Source organism: Papilio machaon, chromosome 4, assembly GCF_912999745.1.
Source record: "Papilio machaon chromosome 4, ilPapMach1.1, whole genome shotgun sequence".
Taxonomy (NCBI): Eukaryota; Metazoa; Arthropoda; class Insecta; order Lepidoptera; family Papilionidae; genus Papilio; species Papilio machaon.
The window spans coordinates 8,530,777-8,557,401 of record NC_059989.1 but is presented as its reverse complement, the minus strand read 5'-3'; the positions used below and the strand labels follow the sequence as shown (position 1 = coordinate 8,557,401).

Genomic DNA, 26,625 nt, shown 5'->3' with positions numbered 1-26,625 from the left:
AACACATCAAACTATACAACTGAGATGCCTTCGATAACTTCTATCATCTAATGATCTAGCGTCCGATCTATTGTTATATGTTAAATCAAGTTAAATTACTCTCAGTGTATAGAGCATAAGTTACACGACATAACGAAAACAACCGATCGCGGGTGATGTCTTCTCTCTTTCTTATCACCTATAAAATCGTTATAGTTAATTAGTAAGAATATGTTTTGAATTATTTTCAACGACATTCGATTAACTTTAAAATAAACTTTCGATATACGTAAAAAAATCGATGTCTTTTTGAAAAGGTCCATTGTGGCGACATTTCATATATTAAATTTAGTATAACACAGTTTAACATTATTTCACTAACATAATTATTTTATTTTTTTTTCCTTATTCTTTCTCGTTTTGTCGTATACTTTTTTTTGTAAACAAACAAATTATCTTCGCTATTGTCTTTGCGCAGCGCACGTGCATCCCCGACCATTAGAAGGGTTGGGGCCATAAATCCATCGGGTTCGTTATCGCATTCTCTGTGCGGCTGTCCATTTGAATCTTTGTTCATATTTTTTAAATGTAAAATTATTTTTCGTTGACTATGAAGAAGCCCCAAAAAAACAAACGACGGTAATAAACACCTAAATCCCTTTTGTTTTTGAGGAACGTTTATTGCGTGCACATTTCGTCTTTCGAATTTTTAAATTTATTTTTCATTGTTTGTTTCCTATCTACGCAATGACAAAAAAATCCTATTTGTACGCTTTTTCAAATGAACCATAAACTATTTTTTTTAAATATTTTTTGTTGTCTTTAAACTCCAAAATTAAAATAAACATTTTGTCTGCAACAAAGTTTAGTTGTATTTTAGGTACGACGTTGAAGAGTAATTCACTCTCGATTATTTTGATTGCAATTCAACGCAGAGTTTATCTTTTTTAATAGATTTTGCGTCTCACGTATAACAATTATTGCATTAAGAGTAAAGTGTTTTCGAACCTTATGTTGATTTTATAACAAAGTCTTGTTCTAAAAAAAGTGATGTTAAATAAATGAAAACCAGTTTTAATGTGAATAAAATGTAATAAAGACTTTTAGAGATATTTGTGTAAATGTGAAATAATTATTAAACTTTGAAGGTGTCTAGCGCCTAAACTTCGCAATATTTGAATTAAAATTATTAGAGGTAAGTTTGTTTAAATCGTCACTATTTTCTAACAAGGATTCTGTGGTACTCTTTTGATCACGTCTATCCCGGCCGCTCGGTGTATTGTATAACATGCATCACACTCGCTCGTTCTCGTTCTCTCTCGTTCTCGTTCACCATTCGACTCGCCGACGGTCGCCGAACTTAGCCGAACTTACGAATGTATAATTACATAAAATGACAACACGTCAATAAGTGTCTATTGTAACAATTAACGGACTAAATTAACGGAAGTAGAATTTAACGGAAGTTAACAAGAGCGTTAACACTTTTTGAATTTAACTTAAAAGTTAATCCGTTAAGGAAAATGTTAACTTCGTTAATTAACGATTAACGGATTAACGAGTTAATGCCCAGCTCTGATTATAACAAGCTATTACTTTCCCTTTAAACATGTAAAAAATTACCCCCACCTTCCATCCCAACAACCTTCACATATTCCATGTTACTATATTTTGTTAATATATATTCAATGAGCTGGATGTCTTCAAATCAAAGTCTTAATTTACAGCATCCTTCTTTTGACTTTGTTCGCGACGTTTAGTTGCAATGAACATTGCCCAACCGAATCCAACGAGATTCATAAACAGTACTCTCAGCTGAAAATAAAAAACACATGTATAATATACTAGCAGTAAATCAAATATTACCTCTTAGATCACTATATATTTTTATTTATTTATTTAAACTTTGTACATCTAATATTTAAAATTCTTGTGTCATAGTTTTCGTTCCCATACTCCTCTGAAACGGCTTGACCGATTCTCATGAAATTTTGGTGAGCATATTCAGTAGGTCTGAGAATCGGCCAACATCTATTTTTCATTTTTTTTTTGACTGCTCGCGGACGGAGTCGCGGGCGAACGCTAGTACACATATAATTTTTGCGACATTACATAAATGCAGTGTTGTACTGGAGAGCTTAACTCTAAAAGAGTTCTCTTACAGCTAACCATTATATGAAGAGAGGTTATTAAGGTTGTTATATTATGCAAAATAATAGAAAAAAGACAGTTAAATTATGTTAATTTGCGACATTTCCATAATGGCATAGTTTTTTGTGTATGCCTGATTAAGAGTTTATTCTGCATTGCAACTGATTGTATTATGCAATGTATTTTTAAATTACAAGTTAATAACAATATGAGGAAAATTTATTTGTTAGTTTACAATACTCTTAATTAATTACATTAAGGAAACTTAAATAACTTAACAAAACCTGTTGTGCTAGTAATGGATGAGATTGACTAAGGAAATATTTATCTATGTATGAGAATTCAAACTTTAGCAGTCTAACTGTGGGTTACACCTTATTGTGACCCAACATATTGTTATTTTCAAAGATGACATAATGATGATAGGTTTTTAACACATATATAATATGGTTCATCTATATATATAAAAGAAAGTCGTGTTAGTTACATTATTTATAACTCAAGAACGGCTAAATGGATTTGACTGAAAATTGGTGGGCAGGTAGCTTAGAACCAGGAAACGGACATAGGATAATTTTTACCCCGTTTTCTATTTTTTATTCCGCGCGGACGCAGTCGCGGGTAAAAGATAGTATTATATAATATATGGTTTATAACTTACCATTGGTGGAATAAATGCTAGGTTTATGATTTGGAACAGAGTAAGCCATTTCCAATTAGCTTCAAGCACTGAATAATACAGAGAAAACAGCTGTTTCACTGCGGCCTTATGATTCTTTCCCTCAAACCTTGATAATGTGTATAAAGAGAATGCCTGCATAATTGGTGCAAAGATTGCTCTTTCAAATATTAACTTTTTAGCCAATGGAAAAGCTACAACATCTTCAGGGAATAATCTTTCTAAAATTTCATAGAAATAATGTGGTATGGTACCTCCAAATAATAACCTGGAATAATATGAAAATTTTAAGAAACAAACATTACTTTTATATCTTGTTTAATTTATTGTAGAACATGTATGTTTCCCAATAAAACTTATCAAACTTACCCATACAATCCAAAAGCTAATACAGGATCTAATCTCAATGATTGTCCAGCCACAAGCTGTGAAGCAATGCTACCAGCTGATCCCAAGACACAACTGTGAAGTAACAGAAATCACATTTAGAGCTTTGACTGCCTGGTGAAGTTAATTATTAAGTGGAGAAATTTAAGTTGAGTGCAACTTTTCAGTGGAATGTGTTTACAATATAATACTAAAATGGAAATGAATCTAGCAGTTAAGTCTTTGTTTTAATGACTACCAAACAAATGAAATAATGAACATTTTGTTAAAATATTATTCAGAATATGAATATATGAATGTACGGTAGGTATATTATTCTCATATGATAATAAGTTTTCTGACAAGTCATGGACTTTGAACAATCAAAAGTGAATTCATTACTTGAAATCAAAACTCATACTTTATTATCTCAATAAAAAGTTTAAACAACCTACCTTGTTATTGATTTCGTTTTAATAGGGTGTAGGTATAAGTTTTGTAAATAGGATGCTACCAGATTCATTATTGGCTTCGATAGAGACATTTTGTGTAGTTTTTCTTACTACCAATGTTCAAAATAATAAGTTATGAACACTTTTAGGTTTAAAAATTATTGACTACAATACAATTCGGTGACGGAAGGAGGCCTTGGTCTTCTATCAAAGGTATCAATAGATCAAAGTTTACAATGATAAGTGCGTTATCATTAATTGTCATAACTTATCAACTACTGTGCGAGCAAAACTGACAAAAGCAAAACAAACTTTAACAGGATTTTGTGATTGGTTTCCTCAGATTAAGAATTATTTCGTTGTCCTGTGGCTGTGGACTGTGGTGTTGTCATGTTTTGATATTGATTACAAGATAAATTGATTGACGTTTAAACAATCCATAATAAAAAGGCAGGACTTTCACGGAACAGAACAAAATAATTTCAGTTACAAATTGTATTGCTATTTTTCAGTAAGAATTTTTGTAGTTTTTTTTTTCACACAAACTATTTGCATTAAATCACTCTCACAAAACCTATAAATTTTCAGGCGTGGAAAGGATCAAAATTCCTTCTGTTTGACACAATTGACAGTTAACTGAATTTGATAATTTGAATTTTTTGATTGTTTGATGATCTCTGTAAAAAGTTTTGTTTAGCATTTTGGATTTGGTTTTTTCTGCAGTTTTATTAATGCTCGTTGTTCTTTATAAATAACTGGAGATTTTTGAGCTATATTGACCATCAATTTACTTCGTGGTCGGGAGACATGTTATTGAGTCGATTAAATATCTAGCTCACAAATAAAAATTGCTTCAGATTTTGACTACTAGGTATTTTAAAACAGGTTTGTTAAATGATAATCAAAACGTTATCAAAGTTACATGGATATTATAAAGTGAAAAATATATACCATGGATAACATTCAAATATCAAACAAAGCTAAGCCAATTCGAGAATTGTTACCAGAGCTCAAAGGTTCGTATACATAATATAAATAACAATAACATCATCAGTGTCCAAAACATGAGTAATAGATACAATGTTTCTTAAATTTTTTAATTTTTTTAAGGCATAATATCAAAGGATTGTATGAGAACCCTAATGGCAGCACAACCGACCCCTAGGAGAGTAGATCTCAAACCGCTTTCATTTACTGAAATGAGAAGTGTTTTAATGGGTAAATGTATTAACTTTCTCTCTATTCCAATAAATAAAAATAATAAAGACAGCTACTCATATTGTAGTCTGAACAATTGCTATCCACTTTTTAAGAAGTTTCAAAGCTTGGGAAGTTTCAAAGGTGTCCCGTATGATATTTTATGCAATACATTTCTTTAACAATTGATGTGTACTATAATAATATATTCCTTAATCTGAATCAAAGCTTAATGGTTGGCACAAAGAACAAAATGCAAATTTATTTTAAATTTAATTCAATTTGCAATATTTCTGGAAACATTTTTCATAACAGTCCTAATTAGGGAAAAAAAATGTATTTTGTTTTCAACAGCTTGGTATTCAATTTTCCAGAATTAAAAGATGAGACAACAGTAAAATGTACTCCAGCAGTCAACCAAAATAGGAAGAGTAGATGGAACTATTCTGTTAAAGTACCAAAAACTGAGCCGAAACCTGCCACAAGCAAAGAGAGCTCTGTCAGAAAAACCCCAAAATTACAACCGAAACCAATGGTGAGAAATCTGTTGATGATTTTAAGTTTTGAAAATTAATAAAGCCCCAAAGGTATTTAAGGTAATAAGTTTGAGTTTAATGTTATTTATTGTAATATTTTCAGACTTTTGGAAATCCTGTAACACCAAGAGTTCCTAAACCAATTTGCAATGGGAAAAAGAGCATTGTACCAGGTATGTAGTTGTTATATTAAATATATAATACTAGCTGTCGCCCACGACTCCGTCCGCGCGCAGTTAAAAAAAAACTTAATAGGGGTATGAAAAATAGATGTTGGCTGATTCTCAGACCTACTGAATATGCTCACAAAATTTCATGAGAATCGGTCAAGCCGTTTCGGAGGAGTACGGGAACGAACATTGTGACACGAGAATTTTATATATTAGATTAAATACTTATATTTATTCAGTAGCCTAGCACATAGATTTGATAATTTTTTAAGCCAAAAATTTAAATTCTCATATGTAACAAACTCATAAAATTTTGTACATTTACTTTGAAATTGCACAAATGTTTCAGATAAAAATGGTGTCCGCATCAGTGGTGTCTATAGAATACCAGAGACACCAACAAACAAAAGCAATTCAGTATATAAGAACAGAAAGACTCTTTTTAATAAAGAAAATGATGTAAAAAAAGTTAAGAGAATAGAAAGTAATTTCCGGAAACCTTTAGAAGCTATTCCTGATGCACCATTATCCAATATATCCTCGACATCTAGTTGTGACACAAGTTTTTTACAAACTGAAAAGAAGATACAAGATTTAATAAGTAAAACTGAGGCTAAGCCTTTTAAAGCATCAGGTCCTACATTAGAGGACATAGAAGAAGTATCCCCAATATTATCTACACCTCCAAAGGAATGTAGCACACATGAAGATTTTATATTCAACAATAATAATACAGAAAAAGTACCATTGTATAGTTCAATAATATGTTTTGATATTGTAAACCAAAGTCACTTAAATAGTATGCAAATTAATCATTTATTGACACTAAAAGAACAAAATGAAGTTAAACTCAAAATGATGGATCAATATACAAAAATTGTGAAAGAACAACAAAAATATATTGACGAAATCGTCACAGAGAAAATGATTAACATAAATACAAAATGTGAGAACAATGAAAATAAATTAGATAATTCAGAATTGGTTACTAAGAACATTGCTGCGGCAATACCTTGTTCAGTTATCAAATCTCCTTCGAAATCACCAACATATAAGATACCTAGAAAGAATTTGTGTTTAAGAAAAAAGGTATTCCACAAATCTATGCCTAATATATCCAACGGTACCCAATCACCGAACAAAGAGACCGACAACAAAGCTCTCTCTATTTATATGAAAATGAAAGAGCAAATGATTTTTTTAAATACACCTATTAAATCCAATAATGTAGAAGCACAAAACACACCCGCTGTTACGTCACAAAATCTACAAATGCAGTTAGACAAATTGTATAATTGTTCGTAGGAATAAAACATACAGAAACATAAGAACAGAACAAAATTAGTTTTTTTGGATTTATCAGAAACAAGAAGATGTATTATTAAATTAAAACTAGATTAATTCTAACCAAATCTATATTGAAATTAACACTTTAAAGTACTGGTTTATCTGTAAAATATGAATTTTAATTGTGTTTATAATTGTAAAAAATAAGAAGCGCTTTACTGAAATGCAATAGTGAAGTACAAATTCAATAAATAAATTTATAAGAAAGAAGACTAAATTTTAATTAATATAAAAGTATATGTCTTGAGAAAAAATTGAGTTAAGTATCTTTATTTTGAAAATGTTCAGTTTAATTACATATGCCATAAACGTTATGGTAAATATAAATAGCTAAATTAATTTGATTAAAAAATATATATATATAATAGAAGAATTTTTTGTACATTATTCATAATTTATTTTTAACACTAGCATAGTTTTTGTTTTACTTTTGAATAAATAGTTTTATCGACTTTGCGTATTTCATTGTTGATTTTTTTTTGGTCTAAAATGGGAAGAAATAGTTTGGATTGTGCCAAAATTAGATATCCTTATAACGGCGTTGTGGCGACGTTTACTTAGCAGCGATATTTTGTTGTTAGTTTTTCTTAGCTTTCTATTAGTGGTTTGGTTACTGTCAAAGAGATGGAATCTCTTCAGTGCTAACTTTTTATGGTATGACATGAGTTTGAATGCCTATTAGAGAAAAATATTTAGACAAAGAGTCACATAACTTTAAATAATTTTTCGTGTCGTCTGTGTTATATACACTTATTTATGTTATTTACTATTATGTTTGTTCCTATTATATATAGAATTCCTTACTGTGTATTCTTTGCTTCTTTGCTTGGTGTGCCACTACCTGACACACAATTAGTTACTAATTTCAATTAAAATTAGTCTAACGTGAAAATGTTTACGTTAAAATTATTTTATGCCCAATGAATTATGGAATACTAATATTATGATTTATTCTGTGGCATTAAAATTCAAATGTCATGATTACAATATTGTTATGTCAACTTCAACTTATATGTCAAATTATTTATCGGTGGTTTTTTTAATTAACGTGGTAATAAAATATCGTAGCATTGATAAAAGTTGTGTTGAGGTACTGTGCGCGATAATTGGTTAAAATGGTTACTTTTGTTAACCTCAAAGATTTTGAAGAATTTTCCAACTACACCGCTTCTATTGATCCAAAAGGTCCGCCTGTTTTGATGTACTTTAGCGGATCGAAAAACGCCGAAGGTAGAAGCTGGTGTCCGGACTGCGTTGAAGGTAATTTTCTGGTAATTTTATTAACATATCTTAGACAATTTTTAATGTTATTAAAAGACTTGTTAAGAATCTTGACAGTTCGTGTTTCATCAACAATGTTTTAAGGTTCAATTCTTTGTTTTTTAAATCTCCTTGGTCATTACGAGCATTAAGACTCTTTTTAAATTATTGTTGTCAACACAAGTTATATTAGACATAATTTCATAAAATGTCACAAAATTCTTCTTATAATTTTTTTGACATTGCTTGAAATGATGTCTAAACCTAAAGTGAAAGAAGAATTTTTGAAAAATCATGAAGAATTTTCTAGTTTCGTCAGTAAACTGCCTCAAGATGGTCCCAATGTTTATTTCCTTTTTTCGGGAAGTAAAAAAGAAAATGGAAGGAGCTGGTGTATTTATTGTCAAATGGGTATCAAACATGCATAAAGTCTTGACATAGTTTTTTATTATGATAGCTTTTATGATACTTATCATATATTCTGTTTTTAATCATTAGTCTATGTTTTTCAGCTGAACCGGTTGTCAAAGCATTTTTAGATGAATTAAAAAGGAATGTCATCTTTGCTTATGTTGATGTTGGTGACAGGGATTAGTAAGTATTTGCCCAATTATCTCATACTAGCTTTTACCCGCGACGTCGTCCGCACGGAATAAAAAATAGAAAACGGGGTAAAAATTATCCTATGTCCGTTTCCTGGCTCTAAGCTACCTGCCCACCAATTTTCAGTCAAATCGATTCAGCCGTTCTTGAGTTATAAATAGTGTAACTAACACGACTTTCTTTTATATATATAGATGTGGATTATGACTAAGTTAAATTTTAATTTACAGTTATGGCAATAGAACTACACTATAGTTATAGAGGGTATTTTTTACAGATATATTATCCAACCTTTCATTGACCTTTATAAAAACTATAGTTTACCAATAACATAGTTTTGAAAGGTATTAGATCTCAAAGACATAAAATATTTCATTAATATTGTTCATTGTGTTAACAATGGAAGGAATGTTGATTGTGAACTATTATCAAAGAATCAAATGTCTAGGCAATACATGGCCTAGTTTGTTATCTATGTTATTTTTATACTAAATCCTATGTATAGTGATTTATTATTTTATTTTTAACATATTCCATGCCACTTTATAATTTATGAATAATAATGAACTCTTAATAATGAGTGGGTGGCATTGCACATGTTAATTTGTAATTTGATATTGAAAAAAGATTACAGATTATATATTATACAGATTTATCTTACTATCTAACTAGTACCATAAATGTGAGAGTTAAGATAGTTAGATGGATGTTTTTTTAGAAAGTATCTTCAGAACGGTTCAATGGATCACAATTAAATTTGGCACAGATGTAGAAAATAGTCTGGAAGAACACATAGGCTATTTATCAAGTTTTTTTTTAAAATTCTGTGTGGATGTAATCATGGTCAAAAGCTAGTAATTTCATATAATAGTCATGTATTACATAAAAACTTTTATACATCTATTATGACTTTTTACTAAATGTATATTTATTATTTTCAGCTGGAAAGACAAAGCCTGTCCATTCAGGACAGACAGTCGTACAAAGCTCTTGGTAATTCCAACAATAATTAAATGGAAAGGAGTGCAGCGACTTGAAGGAAGTCAGTGTACAAAGAGAGATCTTTTGCAAATGCTGTTTGAGGAAGATGACTGAAGTATACTTCATATATGAAAAATCTAATTTAAGAACTCCATTTATGCATACTTGAGGAAATTTTATAAAACCAATTCATTTTAGTGCATTTTTGTGAAATAATTAACTGTTGAAAATATATCGGTATTAGATTAAGGCTGGTTTTATGTATTTACGGAGTGTGACAATTACCTGTTTTGTTGTATAATATATTTCTAACTAATGTTTATATTCCAGCTCTATATGCAGTAGGTCAATATATTTTGTCTATATAAATGTATATGTATACTTAAGTAAATACTTTTTAAAAATCAAAATGTATAATTTGTTTTATTACTTTATCTTCGTCAATAATAGTTTTTTGAATTGGGAGGAATAAGAAACTTCAAAAATTGATTATTTATACAAAACTTGTGACAGACAGGTTATGTGTTTTAATTTTGGCTCTATTGTTTCACATTTACATCCATACATCAACTCATACATACTCGTCAATTATGTATTTGAAGAAATCTGAAAATTAATGAATTATTTAGTAAATGTAAATTAATTTTTTCAATTCATTTTATTTAAAAAGCAAATACAAAAACCATAGTAAATTTTTATATTAAACTTAAAAATAATTATTCACACTATATATACTACAGTTTCTACTCTTTTAGAGAGCATTGGGAAGTTGAAAAAGAAAACAATTACATCACGAAACTAAATTCACGTGTGAAACTTTGATACAAGAAGAAATGGATAACATTTACTCCCTATCCGGTAATAATAACGAAGTAACAGCCCGAGACGAGGCTCCTGAGGGAGCCCTCGAGTCTAGTTACTCTTAAACGAGGTTTAGGCAAAGCGCCATCTGCGCCCGGCCATCTCAAGCCCGGTGAAACTGTAAATGCCTCTTTAAGGCAAACAGTGACTACTCAGTCAAAAAAAAAAACATTTACTGTAACATTTCTCTATTACCCGAGTTTCTCGCTTGTCGATGTTATAAGAAATTTATCACAGACTACGCTCTACATTATTTATAATAACTAATTCACTTAAAAAATATCTCGTATCTCATTGAGCAAAATATATAATACAGCAATTTCATTATAAAATTGTGTGTGTTTTTAAGAGTTTAAATTGTATTAACAAAATTTTAACACCACGTTATAATGAAAGTAAATTTAAAAATTAAACTATACGCGAAAACTACCTTTTTACTTTGTACATACGTAAAAATTACTAAATTAGAAAAAAAAATTAACTTCCTTAACTAGGAAATGTTATAATTCATCTTAGCACATTAAAAACAATGTAATTAAAAAAAATTAGTATCTACACTAAAAAAAGTAAACTTCACTTGAGTATCTTAAAGAATAAAAGTGCATAAGGAGTCGTCCATTATAATCACCTGATATTTTTTTTGTAACATTTTGTGACCCTCCATCCTCCCTCTAGTGATTTGTAATGAGGTTTTAGTACTACTTCATTCCCATAAAAAATACGGGTATTTTATTTAGCAGGTATACAGTAATATTGAAATTATCAAAATATTAATTTAATTTTAAATATCAGGCAGAAAAAAACACTTGATACCCGATTTTTAAACGCCTTCGTGATTTTTCAATATTTTTTTCAGAACCCCTAATCTACGAGTACACTGCTTTCCCCCTCAGAGCATCGAAAAATGTAAAATAGATACATATGTAAATTACATCGGTTTTTCATTAAAATATTGAACCACATGTTGATAGAAAGAATTTTCTTTGGAATAAAAAATAAATGTAAATACTAGCCCCCCCTCCCCCCCCTTACCAACGGCTCGCGACGCCCTTGGCTTGTGTTTACGTGTTTTAGTTCATTTTCAACAATTTAAAGTTGAGCGCTCTCTGTACTTCCACGGGTCTGGGTTGTCTCCAGCGTGTCTTCAGGTTCATCCGACATGTTGAGATCTCTCTCAGGGACGGAGATCAGTACATCGTAAAACACCTTCTTGTTACGTAAATAAGCACTTTTATTGTCAAATATCACAGAATCTGTAAATAAAGTAGGGCAATATTAAAAATCTTGAAGTATCAAAAAATAATGGCAAAAAAAAATGGGGGAAATAATGAAAAAATTGCAAATATCCCATATGTTTGATCAACATGAACTAATTTGGAGGAACCTGTATTAGTTTTTACTGTAAAAAAAACTAAATAGATTAGAAAGAAGAAAAAAAGAAGACATTGAAATCGGCAAAGCAATTCCGTTGTAATGGAACAAATACGTAAAATTACCCTACAGTCGGTCGGGCAAAATAATACCAGAGTTGAACTCACAAGTAGCAGGTCCAGTGACGGGCAGGAAGCCAATATCGACAGGTCCCTCTGCGACCTTGCGAGGTCCGTGCACCAAACTCTCGTTGCCCTCCTCATCCTTACGCTTGATCAGGAACTTTATGTCGTGACTGTCCACACCAAATTCCCATCTGAAAATGCAATAATACATTACATATGGAGGACAAAACTAATTATAGGAGATTAATAAAGAATTCTAACCAACAAGAATACTAGGAAATATAAAAGAAAGATTTATGGATAACATAAGTATTAAATTAGTTCTAAAAATCATAATTTTATTCTGTAAATATTTGTCCTGTTAATAAATATTACATACTTCAAAACGCTCTCTTCTTCCATACAGAGCAGATCAATAGAATGTTTCTCCCCGGTCTTGACTGTGACTCGTTTGTACTCCTTGCTCTGCTCGCTGGGGGCGTTCTTTGAGTAATAACTTTTTGGAACTTTGCCGCCAGGTTTCACCTACGACACAAAAGTGAGTATTGAGAAATTAAGCTTAAGTATTGTAAATAAAATTGACATAATAATAGCTTTTTCGAATACAGCTAGTATGTTTTTTTTGTTGACCGCGACTTCGTCCGCGCGACAGCAAAAAAACATAGTTTCACGAAGATTAAAAATCCAAGTAGATGTATTGCTAACCGGTCTTCGTTAAACAGACATAAAAGGATTTCCTAAAAAGAGCAGCGCATCGCTTAATATTAGTAGATGCCACGGCCATGACATCCATAACACCAGAGGAACTACTAGTGCTTGTTTACCATGAGACTGCATCTCGGGTCTCCGTTCTCATCCACCAAGGTGCCGCCATAGTGCGCGGGAAGCTGCTCTCTATCGATCATTTCGAGAACGGCCGCCTGCCATTTGCGTTCATCAGTACCATAAATCTTGATCTTAGATATCGTATACTCGTGCATAAACTTCTTTATTACTGAGAACGCCAGCGAGAATACCTTTGGAGCTATAAAGAAAAAGGAAAGAGAAAATAAAACATAATTGTTCCAATTCTAACCAAATAATGGTAAGGCTTCCAACACAAATTTTTAAGCCAACAGTAAGCTCTATATAATTCAGACTGAGAATCAAATAATTTACAAACCGTTAATTATAAAACAGGTCTTCAAAATTTCCGGATAATTAGCCTCATATATTTGTAAAAGTGTGAACACCATCTCAGCGGCAGGTTTCCACGCGTACTGACGAATGTTGAACCCTTCGAGATCAAATAACACTGTCACCTGGTGACAAAATTGTCTTATTAATATAACGAAAAGCTAGTAAAGATCATTTACAATCTAAAAGGTCGTCATTATGGTCTATCGACTTTTTGAATAAGTAGTTGCACAATTTTTAACCTACATTCGACATTGTTTTCCACACAAATGAATGTGACTCTCTGTAGCTAAAATGGCTAAACCGTTTTCGAAGAGTAAGGTTTCATTAGATTCATATTGGTCTCCAGAATGTCATGCTGTCATTGAGATTTATTGTTTTTTTTAAATTAAGGATTGCTTGTTTATACCAGTGTTTCGGAATTAATACCTTGAGTGCATTGGGTCCGTGTACGAGCGACTGTTTCCTTGCACTAGCGAGGTAGTGCTCAAGGTGACGCAGGATCATGCGGATGACGTCAGTCCTGGTCACAGAGTGCAACAGACCCCACACGTCTAAACCCACGAACGGGACAATTATGACTGGAACATTTAAAAAAATATACTTATTAGGTGTTTTCGCACAAGACAAAGGTGTTTGTAATTTCTTACAATACTTGGATCTTTGTATTAATTTATGTGTTTATAATTCTCATTAATAATATAATATCTATATTACTTGTGTTAGAAAACACATGAGAAATTATTATTTAACATACCAGGCGATCCTTCTTTGTCGAAGCCCGTAGTGCCGCTGGGGAAGTGTTTTTCAAGTGCTTCAGGCGCTTTCCATGTATCTAGTGTGGTGTCAATGCCCCATTTCTCGCGCCAAACTACCGACTGTCACAAAATATTATGAAACTAAGGGCTACATGCACTCAGCGCTAGTTTCGTTACTAGCCTCACTCCATGCAACTGTCGTATCCTAAGTGAGAGTCTCTTATACTTGGTAAGCAGTATGGACTAACAGAAAACAAAATTCTTTCAAATATCTTTCAAATTGCATTTTCGACATATGTATATTAAAACATATAAGAAAACAATACGAGTAACATAATATACTGAAGAACTATGTATTTTTAAAAGAACACTTACGTCTCGTAACATTTTCTCTGCGGCTTCCGGATTCCATTGTCGCGCTACAAGAATACAAGAAAACTAATAAAGCAATGCGATAACAAAAATGTTTTGTTAAATCTATGGAATAAATTGTCGTTTTTATAACTTGTTATTCTTAAAATATGACTCGTTATTTTGTGGATTGTGTTCAAATACATTTTGTGAAATCGTTTTGCCCATTTGGGGAATTACTTAACACGTAATTATTGCAATTTGTTTTATTGAAATCTTGTTATTTTTACCTTTCTCAAAATACACTTCAAGGCTTTTATGAACAAGATCCTTTCTAAATTGCATAATATGTAATATTGATTCATCTTAACCTTTTTTAAGAGCAATGAGTTCGTTACTTTGAAATTAACATAAATGTAAATATTCAAGGTTTGTTTGTTTTTTTATGTAAGCCTACCAAAAGTAATATAATATATTCTTCAAATAACTGTACTTTGATGGTTGCTGTGTCAAGGTCAAGTTTGTTGAAAAATCGGTTTACGTGATGCGTTTGAACGGGGCTTGGTATAACAAGAGGAATATTTATAAAACAACCAGAAGCATCAGTAGAAATTTGTGCGACTTTTTGTTATTTTTTATTATCATGCAAAGAAGCTAAATAAGTAATAAATATGCTAAATTATAAAGTAAACCTAAATCTTACAGAATTATTATATCCAAGACGTAAGTAAGTAACGTAAAGTTTTTGCGTTATTTTTTTAACCTTGATTTATTCTTGTTGTGGTTAAGAAGCATTTCATAAGATTGACTGGACTGGACAGGATGCACCATTCTAAGAAACTTTTATTTAATCCTTTATATATGTACATGTATAAAACGCAAAGATTCTTACTCCTGATAAGACGATGCGAGAACGCTATTTCTACGGTACTAGCGAACTAGGCAGTGGACATAGAGCAATGCTCAAAAAAAGGAAGCGCATGGCCACATTCAGGCTAGTGAAAAATGGGATTAACTAACACATTTTTTACGTCAGTATTTTAGTGACATCAATTAATTTTATAAGAACCTGTTAGACTACACAGGTTTTAAAAACCCCATCCAACATGAGGAAAAAACATTTAAGGTTGCGATAACCTCTGACCTCACTCACAGTAATATTAATTACGGTTTTTCATTATACTGACAATAAGACCATAATGTTAATAATCATTAAATATGAGTTACCGTCTTTTAATAGTGCATAATTACTCTCATGTCACTCGAGCATTATTTATAATCACATCTGTGTTAATTAACTTGGTGATACCCAAATTACTCAGTAACACATTTCGAAGTGCATAAAAGTATTTATGAAAGTTCTAAATTTGTTTTTTGGATTGGAATTAAATTCAGTTATAACTAAGGATCGAATATCGTATAATGAACTCCGCTGTGCGCAATCGCCCGCTGTGCAACTCTTAACTTATAAGCCAGCCAAACTGTCAATGTTCAGGTCTCCGCCCCGTAAATGATAGCAGGTAGGATGCACAGATTTATATAAATACTAGCTGTCGCCCGAGACTCCGTCCGCGCGCAGTAAAAAAAAATGAAAAATAGATGTTGGCCGATTCTCAGACCTACTGAATATGCTCACAAAATTTCATGAGAATCGGTCAAGCCGTTTCGGAGGAGTACGGGAACGAAAACTGACACGAGAATTTTATATATTAGATAAAATGATCTATTGTGCTGATGACATTTCATCGAAATGGGAATGTAATAAAATGTTGAAAATTATAATTACCCCGGAGCCATCTAAGAAGGTAGTGGTCGTTGTGTTCCGGCTTAAGAACATCGCGAACACTCCGACGAAACTGAAACAAAAACAAGAGTTAATTGCCCATCAATTATTATCATGTACGCGTAACTAAGTTTACTGCGTTTTATCCTAACCTAGAAACAAATCTGTTGCTGTAACGTTCACGATTATAAATTTGTATTCTAACATGCCATGCATTTATAGCTGCGAAGTGGTTAAAGACAAAGTAAATTATGTTTTATGCCTTACTCGATGTTGCTCGTGACCTAAGCTATCACATTCTCCTATTCATACATATATCATTTCTTTCAGCTCCATCTAAGCATTCACATTTATAATATTAGGAAGATAAGAGCATTTGTGCCAAATACAACTCAGTATTCCTTACCAACCCCGTTGCGTTACTGGCTTAATATCATATCTCAGAATTATGCGGACTTTATGGTGCGAATACATATGTGTGTAAAATGGAACAGAAGCTGGCATGTCTGTGACAGGCAAGTGCTAGCTGCAGGCATGTGTTTTCGCTGCTATGTTGTTATTTTGTTGTCATTCTATTTCGCCGAGCAGGCAGCGTTGCCTAGCAACCGTATTGACATATCACTAGTCAATAAAATACTGAAACCTCAATGTTCATACCGCGCTTTTAGAATACTATATTTTATTTATCAAGTTAATTATTTATTTGTGAACGTAATTATTAGATAAATCATGGCGGAAGGCGATAACGTTTCGGCGTTCAGTATGGAAGGAGGGCAGGATGCGGTCGGACTGCCGAGAATTGTAATGGTCACAGAGGGATCTGACACGTCAGCCTCCTCAGCATCCTCGACTACGCCCTCTGAGGACAACTGGGCAGATCTTATCAAGTCGTCAGAGATACCACCAGAGTACTGGCATATACAAAAGCTTGTCAAGTACATGAAGGCTGGAAATCAAACGGCTACAATGGTCGCACTATCCTGCCTAAAGGATCACGATTTAACCATTGAAGTTAATCAAAGAGCTATACAAGAAATTGGCGGCTTGGAATTACTTGTTAATTTATTAGAAACAAGAGACCTTTGCTGTATTCTTGGAAGCTTGGCAGTTCTCAAAGATATCTCACCAAACATTGAAATAAGAAAAAAGGTTACAGACCTGGGGGCTATCCCTTTATTGGTCGGACTACTGTCAGATCCTGCGAAGGATGTTCAAATATTAGCAGCTGAGACGATTGCAAATTTAGGAAGAATTCGGAAGACAAGGAAATTCTGTAGAAAGTTTGGTGGTTTGCCAAAATTAATTGATTTATTGGATATTAAAGAAAGGTAATTTGCATTAAATGGTATTAAATTATGAGTGTTTTCAAGTTATTAAAAACTTTAAGCAATAATAACTTTCACATTTGGATTGTTTCACATAGATATCTGGTGACGCCAAGGGAAGAGTTGAATCTAGAGGAGACTCAGTTTCTAGATATCGCTCGAGCTGGGGCTAAAGCACTATGGTCAATGTCTGCCTCGCAGAGAAACCGTGAGGCTATGAGAAAATTTGGCATGATACCTTTGATAGCTCGTTTGCTTAAGACGGTACATCTCGACGTCGCCGTGCCCGCAGTCGGTCTTCTACAAATGTGTGCCAACGAAACCTCCTTCCAGTTGGCGATACAAACAGAAAAAATGGTCAATGATTTGATCACACATTTGGCAAACGAAGATAAAGACTTAAAGGTATGTGATCCTGTAATATATTTCTTCGCTTATTCATAAACTAAATTGTGTTTTTTTTCTATTACAGACTTATTGTAGTTTGGCCATATATAAATGTGCAAGTGATCCAATAACAAGAGACATGATAAGAGAAGCGGGGGGATTAGAACTTCTAATAGATGCCGCAAAAGATACCACAAATAGAGCAAATAAGCCTTTAATGGCTGCGGTGACCGGAGCACTATGGAAATGTGCCAACAGTGAAGCTAGTGTTAAAAAACTAGACTTCCTTGGTGCAGTTCCGATATTGGTTCGACTACTCGATGATGAAAATGATGGTGTCCTAACAAACGTCGCTGGTGCGTTGGCAGAATGTGCTAAATACCCACCGAATCGAGAGAAGATACGCGCCTCTGGTGGCATTCCAATGTTAAGTAAGAATCAAAAAAATATTTATTTACCACTTACTGAAAGCATTGCCAAATGTCTTTCTGTTTACAGTACATCATCTGAACAATACATATAAACCGTTATTGGAGAACGTACCTTTGGTTTTGATGGAATGTGCAAAGGAACATAATTGTATGATGCAAATAGATGAACTTGATGGAGTGAGGTTGATTTGGTCCTTGCTGAAGAATGACTCTAAAAAGGTGCAGACGAATGCAGCACTAGCATTGAGTCCCTGTGTGCAAAACGCCCCGGATTCCGGAGAGATGGTCCGGTCGTTTGTGGGTGCTTTGGAACTGACAGTGGATTTACTGGACTCTGATGATCATAATGTACTATCCGCCGTGTGTGCTGCAATTGCTACGATCGCTAAAGACAATGAGAATCTAGCTGTGATTTCTGATCATGGTGTCGTGGCTAAATTGTCCAAGTTGGGTATGTATTGTTTTATTGAGTTCTTGAACGAAGTATTCCAGGACATCGTATCAACGTCGTGAGTTTATAAACGAGTTTATTTGATTCATTCATATAATAGAAGATAGGCAGAGATGCTTAACAAGTGGAATATCTAGAACATGAGCTTGGATTTCTATTTATGTACATATTCGTATCCTAACCATAATTCGATAATCTTACTTGTCACTTTCTAAAATATAAAATCCAATAAATGCGAATGTTTGGATGGATGGATGGATGTTTGTTTGATGTCTGGAAGATCACATAGGCTACAAGTTAATTATTTTTATTCCGCGCGGACAAAGTCGCGTGCGACAGCCAATTTAGATATAATTTTATCGTAAAAGTTGCATAAACACTGATAGAGTTGAATTGCGATAACGTGAAAGTTTTAAATGAATGTTCAATGGTTATTGTAAGTATTCGAAAGACCTTAAACGATGATAGTGCGTAAAAAAATTGTGAGTTTAACGGAACTTGAATTTCAATGAGCGGACATCTCTTGCGTTGGCCATGACTTCAAAGTTTATTTGTTTAACCGTTACACAATCGTTGTTGGCCTTCGAGGTACTTGTGGTCGATGACTGTTGCTAAAGTTTGTCATGTTGGTACTAAATTTAAAAATAAACAATGCGCAAAAAATAAATCAAAGCATTAAGACCAGCTAGCTGCGATTTACTTTCTATTACCACGAGTAGACAGGTGACACTGAGCGCTTGACTACTCCGGTTACTTGGGAATGGTGCTTTTATTACGACTACTCTTAAACTCTATTTCCACTAGTCTTAGTGTCACTAAATACTATCGACCATTATTTCAGTGAGTACCACCGATGATCACCTGCGCGCTAATCTGGGCGTGGCGATCGCGTACTGCTGTGATTGGGCACAGAACCGGCAGGAGTTCGGCAAGCGCGGTGCTATCACCCCCTTAGTCAACTATATGACGTCACGCGACCCCAACGTGCACCGCGCAACCGCACTCGCTCTATACCATCTATCCTTCTATTCCATCAATTGTGTCACCATGCATGCTGTAAGTAATCTATACAAATTTTATAGTAGTTAATAATTATAGAGCGGACATTAAGAGCACTTTTCATGAAATATTATAAGAATAATAGCACGTAACAGTCAGTTAATGACTAGAATACAAAGTTTACATCACTATCATTATTGTATATATCTATAGTATAGTCATTTATTTTAATTAGTTTGTTGCCATAGTTATAAAACATGCAGTATAATTTTTATCGCACGTACATGTTACTAATATTATAAATGCAAATGTTTCGATGGATGGAAGTTGTTTGAATGTAGCTCTAGAACGACTCAACGGATCTCGATGAAATTTGACATAGATGATCATAGTCTCGAAGAACATATAGGCTACTTATTATGTTTTTTTCTTTTAATATTGCGCGGACGGAATCGCGGGCGACAGCTAGTATATTTATACACTTACTTTATTTATATAGTGATATTTTAAATTACTGTTATTCTGGACTAATGTCTTATATATTATTAATAATAATTTATGAGCATTGTAACTGTACATATAAATTTAAGTAGTAGGTGCTGTGTATTTAATGAGGTTCCCAACATTGGACAGACGACCCCTTTAACCTTTGGTTTATCGTGTTTCATTGTAATCACGGCATAATAATAATCAAAACCAATGTTGGTATAAAAATTATTGAATTTCCCAAAAGCGAAACAAACACAACATAACGTCAAGAACTGTCATCAACAAGCGTAAAATATATGAATTCACGGGGCAAAAAATTTTTGGCTGTACTTTAAATACATTGTATAAGATTTTATGTGTTTTTTTCATCTCGTAAATCTTATTTATAATCATAGACTAATGTTAATACTGTCGTCTTGCAATGTTTACGAAACTGCTTATTTTGTAAATAAAACATTATTAAATTTTGATGTTAGCACATCAGAAGTTGGTATCTATGTGAGAAGTGCTAATATTAATTTTCTTAATACTGCATTGCGAAGCTTTTGTGAAGCAAATTCAAACTTATAATTGGAAACAAGTTAGTTTAATATATATTTAAGAAGTTTTTCTATAAATTAAATATAAATTTCATTATTTTCACAGGCTGGCGTCGTGCAGTTTCTCTTAGAAACGATTGGCTCGAAAGACCCTATACTTCAGGAAGCATCTGCAGGTTGTCTCTGCAATATACGTAAACTCGCTCTGGCCACCGAGAAAATTAAATTAAAACAATAAACAATTGTGTTTTTATTATTAACTTTAATTAATTTGACGGTAGAAATTGTCCAACTTCTACTCTCCGAGAAACAAAACGGTTAAGAATGATTTAATATAGCATTATTAAACTGTTAATTCTTTATCTGTGTTGTAACAAAACTTACGTAAATGTTATAAGAAATTTCTCTCTCTTGTTATGAATACGACTTCTGAGTTACAAATACAGACCCGATAAGTAGAAATAAATAGGTTATAACCTAAAGGATACAAAAAATCGTGAGTCTAAAGCCGAAAAACAAGAAACAATACAGATTATATATTTTATAAAGGATTTTAGATAGTTGAAACTGACGTTTATCGTTAGATACATGTTACGTTATATTTCTAGTAATAAAAGTTTATTAGACGGCACCTAAGTGCACGTTGCACAAACACTAAGTGCTAATGATTCTTACATACAGGGTGTTGCGACAGCGGGTACCAAGGCCAAGGCATGAGGCGAGCGCAACCAGCAATCGCGACTTGCAGTTCGCAACTTATTTACAATGATAAAGCACTTACAATTATGTTTTGATTTTAATTTTGAAATTGTTGTAAGAAATGAAATATCAGTACCGCGATCTTTTGTTTATGGTCAATTAAATAGTACATTTATCATGCTAAGCTTTTATCCTTTTTTTTTAAGTATAATGTTCTACTTAAGGGAAAGTTATTCCCGTTTGATTTTAAAATTATAATAATAGCGATCATTAATAATTATGGATTTCATTCCTCTGTTACCGTATTGAAGGCAGTCTGGATTTTAGATCAGTAAAGCAAAGAATATTTGCTGTAATCCTTGGAATAATGTAGCTGCGGCTTCAAAAGAAAATAAAAAAGATAAAAAAGCAAAGTATGTATGTACATAAATATTATATAATATACATGCGTGTGCAACATCTAATCTATAATCTATAATAATTCATATTTAAGACATCATAACCCTTTTCGTAACGACAATACGGGCTGTGTTATTCATTAACAATCATATCACACTAATGTCACCTTAGCAAACGTGACACAACTCTTAACTATCATTTGTTTTTAGCCGACTTCATAAGACAACCATTTTAACCCTATACAATTTGTAACTATTGTGCAAAGCTTGGTTTGACACCAACAACTTGTTTCTAATCAATTTTTTTAAACAAAAATGGTACACGATGTATCTATCATTTAGTGAAAGTCTTTGGTCAATAACCTTTAGTTATTTCACCCAATAAAGCGATACTAAAAACTTACTCTTAGATATTTGGATAGATAACTCTTAATGCTATTTCTTCTAAAGAGTATTTCAAAAAGTAATTTAGTTACCATATTATTTAAATAACATCTTACTAATATTATAAATGCGTATGTTTAGATGGATGGATGTTTGTTTGAAGGTATCTCCGGAACAGAAGGCTCAACAGATCTTGATGAAATTTGGCACAGATGTAGAACATAGTCCGGAAGAACACATAGGCTATTTATTACGTTTTTTTAATTCCGCACGGACGGAGTCGCGGGCGAGAGCTAGTTATACAATACTTTAAAAGTCTAATAATAGCCACTGACTCAACAATGACCTTGAGTTAGAATACTGTACAAATGCAGCTTGTTATCTCATATTTCTAAAGTATAATAAAATATCTCGCCTCTTCCGTGAAAAGACTTGAATATTGCATCAATTGTGTAATATACCAAGACATAAAACATAACGATGCTTAGTAATAATTATAGAAACGTTTAGGAAGTTTAAGAACATTTGTATAGTCGCAATCAAAAATACATTACACATCTGAACGGAACAATATTACTAGTGTCGTTAGATAGAAAAAGTTAATGCATAACATTATACGGAAGAAAGTGGCCAAGATATATCTAACACTTCACATCACTCGTAACTTTTACACAAGTAAAATGAGACTTATAAATTAGTCGGGCTTTATCGTTTTACCTTCCGTATACGTCATCATTTTAATAATTTTAAATTGTCCATTACAATAAGATCTATGTTGATTTGTCATTCATCTTTACGAAATAATATATATATTATATTACATTTTTAGCCGACTTCAAAAAGAAGGAGGTTATCAATTCGACTGAATTTTTTTTTTTTTTATGTGTGTTACCGCGAATCTCCGTCCCTAGTGGTCCGATTTTGATAAAAATTATTTTAATCGAAAGGAAGTGCTTGCAGGTGGGTCCCATTTTTTTGTTTTTTTTTTTAAATAACTAGAAGACTAGTAGATTTTGATAATACTTGGTGGGAAATATGCGTTTGGAATTGAACAGCTTTTGTCATTATTTCATCCGTCATTAGATGATTTTATTGTGTTGAAACGAGAAGAGATAGTTTTAAAAGAAGGGAGCAGATTAATGTGGATTTAACATGCGAAATCCTCGCTACTGTTTAAGTAAATAACTCTGAGTAAGGTTTCAAAATAGATTCATCAAAGTAAGAATAACTACGGTCGTGTCTCGTTCCACTGATATGCATAAAAATTAAACATATTATTATATAAGCTATTCAAATGCTATTACGAATTATTAATCAAAATCCGTATTGAAATCAAGGTCTGTTCTTTTGCTCCGTGAACCGTGAATAAAATTTTCATAACTTAAATATTTTCAATTATATATTTGTTATATATAAACGGTAATACACGTAATTTCATAAACTGGAAGCTCAACTGAAATAACTAGCAGCAGTAAATAACTTAAAAATATAATAAAAAGGGTAGAGTTTGAATCCAATTACTTACGACGATATTTTAAGCTTTATTAAGTTCAAAGTGTTAATCCTTCGTAACCTTTTCTTGTTCTCCGTAAGTCTTTCGAAACGTTCAATACCCTGTAATTTATAGCTTTCACGAACATAACTTGTTAATAAGTTTTTTACGTAATATATTTTTAAAATTTCAACAACGTTCAAAAACTTTAACGACGTTAATATAAAAAATGCAAAAAAAAATGTACACAGTAAAATATTCAGATTAATTTGGACGTATATTTCGCACAATGATTAGAAATCATACTCACCTTGTTATTTTTTACAGCTAATTAGCAGGTGCGCGTATATCAAATAGCTTAGAATAGCTTGCAAATTAGAGAGAGAATTTTTTTTAATTCTAAATTTCTCATTACATAATATATTTGTTGATGAGCATTGGGCACTCGTCTAGGAGCGATAATTTCGCAGTAATTCGCGCTGCAACGATGAATCTTGTTTTAATTAGCATCGTTACACTTTCAAAACACTTCCATACATACTTGTTATATTTAACGTTTACTTTGTTACATAATTTAGACGGATAATATTTGTTATTTCAACAAGTAATTTACGAGATATAAGCTTATAATTTTCAAAAAAAGACGCTAATGCGGTTGATTGTTAACTATTCGGTTAACAGCACATCTGAAGAGCAATCAGTGAGTTTTCACTCCTTAGACACTTGTATGAAAACACATTATTATTTAAGGTTTTTCAATAATAATATGATTATTTACAGATGACTCAGCAGTGAAAACTCACGGATATAGAGACTAGCCGCAAAAGGATAAGTAGTTACGGTATGATCGTCGCAGCTTACGATCGGCAGTGTTCCGGATAGTCGGCTAGTTTTAAGCAGAATACCTATTTTGACGAAGACATCTATTATCATATATATCTTACAAATACTCGATTAATCAATATTATATATTATCTATCTATTATCTATTATAAAGAGGCAAGATTTGATAGTTTGTTTGTTTGCATTGCATGCATTGTTGGGAAGCAACATAATCCCCAGTTGACATCTTACTTATATTATAAATGCGAATGTTTAAATGAATGGATGTTTGTTTGAAGGTATCTCCGGAACGGCTCAAGGAATTTGGCACAGATATAGAACATAGTCTGGAAGAACACATAGGCTACTTATTAAGTTTTTTTTAATTTCGCGCGGACGGAGTCGCGGTCGACAGCTATTAGGTTACATTTACTACTTCTTTTTAATTCCGCGCGGACAAAGTCGCGGGTAACCGCTACTATTAAATTATTGGACGTCATCATTAATGTTTATCAACTGAACAGCAGTTCATGTAATCCCGTTATCATAATTACTTTTAGCTGCACCCATAACAACGTAGATACTTTGTATTTAAATAATATCAAAAGAAACAACAGTTTTGTGGTTTTTTTTGACAAATTTTCCTCAATTCTACAGCAGAATTGTTTTCTATTTAATACTTTTTTGTATTGTACAAAAAGTTCATGAAAAGTTACATATATACGTATACGTTTTAAATGTATACGGTACACGTTTTATAAATTGTGCATAGGATAGGTACTTTATTACCTTCATAATCTTCGGAGCATTAAAGGGGCTTAATTGAATAACGTGACCTTGAAATATCATGCTCTGCAATATGTTTAATATCGTATAGTCTGTGGATAACAAAATATGTACTTTTTAGGTATACTTTTTGGTACTATCTGCGTAAACCTGGTGGCATTGAAAATTTTCTTAAGTTGTGAACGTTCGTAAGAATAATTGGAAAATTTCGCAAACAAAACAAACAATGTAAAATTAACTTGCAAGTTTATCAGTCGATACTTTTTGCGTAAAACTTAAGATACGGATATTTATTTAAAAACAATAAAAAATAAAAATATTCTTTATTTAACTGAAACCCATTTTGTCATAAAAATTGGTGGGACTCTGTCTCCCGAACTAGTTAAAACTGTGTTTCGGGAGGCAGCGCCTTCTTTTATTTATTACTTATTAAGCGTTAGTTGCTATATAATTTTATTCATTAAAAAACAGGACCGCACATTCAACCCAAAACTTTCCCTTGGTTGACTGTCTTATTGTTTTCAAAATCATTAAGAATATTAATTAGGTACCTTTATTTCCATCAAAAATATGCTTGTTATACTTGTGTGAACATTTACTTCTATTGTTATATTTTTTTGTTAAGACAAAAATATTACCTAGGTACATAGAATAATTAAAGTATGTATTCTTAGATAGTAATAAAGTTAATTAAGCAATCATCGTCCGATGGTCTACCATATTATTATTATGTCCATTGATTGATACAGGACTTTAATAAAATCCGAACCTTGCAAACGGTGTCAAATGTGGTTAACATTTGTAACGTAAACAAAATAATAGTAACAAAAAAACACTGTTAAGTCTAACAATCTTACCTTCATTAATGCAAAACGTTGGTCATCATCAATGCCTACCACTGCGTTCGACATTGGGGCCATTATCACAAAATTTACAATTGTTTTTATTTTAATTCGAGGTTAACACTTGGTTGTCGGCGCTCTTAACGCGTGCACACAGCGCGGACGCGAATTCTTATATGACAACTTGACATCTACAATGCCTAACTTAACTGTCAAACTAAGTTAGCTGTCAAATAATGGAGCCGTGCAGAGCGGAGTATTGAATGGTAGGGCAATGGGGCCAAGTCGTACGTGATGTTAAATAAACATACGGAAGCATCATGTTTCAATTGTTTGTACACAAAGACATTAAACTGGTTTGATAAATAAAATACAAATTAACTCTTTCGTCATTCAATAGGATTTGATTGGATAAAGGGCAAATATTTTTACTAA

The 26,625-nt window shown here is 32.4% G+C and overlaps 5 protein-coding genes across 5 annotated transcripts; 3 read left to right on the top strand and 2 right to left on the bottom strand.

Annotated features, from left to right (window-relative positions):
* Positions 1-1,563: 1,563 nt before the first annotated feature.
* LOC106720682 (peroxisomal membrane protein 2) lies at positions 1,564-3,959 on the bottom strand. Its single transcript, XM_014515427.2, has 4 exons — positions 3,631-3,959; positions 3,179-3,271; positions 2,792-3,077; positions 1,564-1,794 (listed from the first exon to the last, which is right to left on the bottom strand). Exons 1-4 carry the CDS (start codon positions 3,717-3,719, stop codon positions 1,696-1,698), a joined length of 567 nt encoding a protein of 188 aa, XP_014370913.2. The 5' UTR covers positions 3,720-3,959; the 3' UTR covers positions 1,564-1,695.
* A 505-nt stretch (positions 3,960-4,464) lies between these two features.
* On the top strand, positions 4,465-6,835 carry LOC106720611. The gene is made up of 5 exons (XM_045686854.1): positions 4,465-4,643; positions 4,738-4,845; positions 5,199-5,359; positions 5,464-5,533; positions 5,880-6,835. The coding sequence occupies exons 1-5, from the start codon at positions 4,580-4,582 to the stop codon at positions 6,833-6,835; spliced, it is 1,359 nt and encodes a 452-aa protein (XP_045542810.1). The 5' UTR covers positions 4,465-4,579.
* A 1,055-nt stretch (positions 6,836-7,890) lies between these two features.
* Positions 7,891-9,835, top strand: LOC106720778 (thioredoxin domain-containing protein 17). The gene is made up of 3 exons (XM_014515563.2): positions 7,891-8,137; positions 8,650-8,731; positions 9,682-9,835. The coding sequence occupies exons 1-3, from the start codon at positions 7,993-7,995 to the stop codon at positions 9,833-9,835; spliced, it is 381 nt and encodes a 126-aa protein (XP_014371049.1). The 5' UTR covers positions 7,891-7,992.
* Positions 9,836-11,624: 1,789 nt separating this feature from the next.
* LOC106720776 (SEC14-like protein 2) lies at positions 11,625-26,400 on the bottom strand. The gene is made up of 10 exons (XM_014515562.2): positions 26,206-26,400; positions 16,150-16,219; positions 14,388-14,431; positions 14,012-14,132; positions 13,684-13,835; positions 13,241-13,379; positions 12,903-13,102; positions 12,458-12,603; positions 12,121-12,269; positions 11,625-11,835 (listed from the first exon to the last, which is right to left on the bottom strand). The coding sequence occupies exons 1-10, from the start codon at positions 26,266-26,268 to the stop codon at positions 11,672-11,674; spliced, it is 1,248 nt and encodes a 415-aa protein (XP_014371048.2). The 5' UTR covers positions 26,269-26,400; the 3' UTR covers positions 11,625-11,671.
* On the top strand, positions 16,784-21,005 carry LOC106720775 (armadillo repeat-containing protein gudu). Its single transcript, XM_014515561.2, has 6 exons — positions 16,784-17,474; positions 17,570-17,876; positions 17,944-18,289; positions 18,357-18,740; positions 19,582-19,796; positions 20,874-21,005. Exons 1-6 carry the CDS (start codon positions 16,876-16,878, stop codon positions 21,003-21,005), a joined length of 1,983 nt encoding a protein of 660 aa, XP_014371047.1. The 5' UTR covers positions 16,784-16,875.
* Positions 26,401-26,625: the final 225 nt, after the last annotated feature.

Bases quoted from the DNA above. Each gene is read 5' to 3' on its own strand.
- LOC106720682 (XM_014515427.2), bottom strand. From the start codon at position 3,719: ATGTCTCTATCGAAGCCAATAATGAATCTGGTAGCATCCTATTTACAA. The intron at 3,272-3,630 runs GTAGGTTGTTTA...GTTACTTCACAG, and splicing joins AAAACGAAATCAATAACAAG to TTGTGTCTTGGGATCAGCTG. The intron at 3,078-3,178 runs GTAAGTTTGATA...ATATTATTCCAG, and splicing joins TTAGCTTTTGGATTGTATGG to GTTATTATTTGGAGGTACCA.
- LOC106720611 (XM_045686854.1), top strand. From the start codon at position 4,580: ATGGATAACATTCAAATATCAAACAAAGCTAAGCCAATTCGAGAATTG. The intron at 4,846-5,198 runs GTAAATGTATTA...TCAATTTTCCAG, and splicing joins AATGAGAAGTGTTTTAATGG to AATTAAAAGATGAGACAACA. The intron at 5,360-5,463 runs GTGAGAAATCTG...TAATATTTTCAG, and splicing joins AATTACAACCGAAACCAATG to ACTTTTGGAAATCCTGTAAC.
- LOC106720778 (XM_014515563.2), top strand. From the start codon at position 7,993: ATGGTTACTTTTGTTAACCTCAAAGATTTTGAAGAATTTTCCAACTAC. The intron at 8,138-8,649 runs GTAATTTTCTGG...TATGTTTTTCAG, and splicing joins GTGTCCGGACTGCGTTGAAG to CTGAACCGGTTGTCAAAGCA. The intron at 8,732-9,681 runs GTAAGTATTTGC...TATTATTTTCAG, and splicing joins GATGTTGGTGACAGGGATTA to CTGGAAAGACAAAGCCTGTC.
- LOC106720775 (XM_014515561.2), top strand. From the start codon at position 16,876: ATGGCGGAAGGCGATAACGTTTCGGCGTTCAGTATGGAAGGAGGGCAG. The intron at 17,475-17,569 runs GTAATTTGCATT...TGTTTCACATAG, and splicing joins TTATTGGATATTAAAGAAAG to ATATCTGGTGACGCCAAGGG. The intron at 18,741-19,581 runs GTATGTATTGTT...CCATTATTTCAG, and splicing joins GGCTAAATTGTCCAAGTTGG to TGAGTACCACCGATGATCAC.
- LOC106720776 (XM_014515562.2), bottom strand. From the start codon at position 26,268: ATGGCCCCAATGTCGAACGCAGTGGTAGGCATTGATGATGACCAACGT. The intron at 14,432-16,149 runs GTAATTATAATT...GTATTCTTGTAG, and splicing joins CCTTCTTAGATGGCTCCGGG to CGCGACAATGGAATCCGGAA. The intron at 13,103-13,240 runs GTTTGTAAATTA...TTTTCTTTATAG, and splicing joins GACCTGTTTTATAATTAACG to CTCCAAAGGTATTCTCGCTG.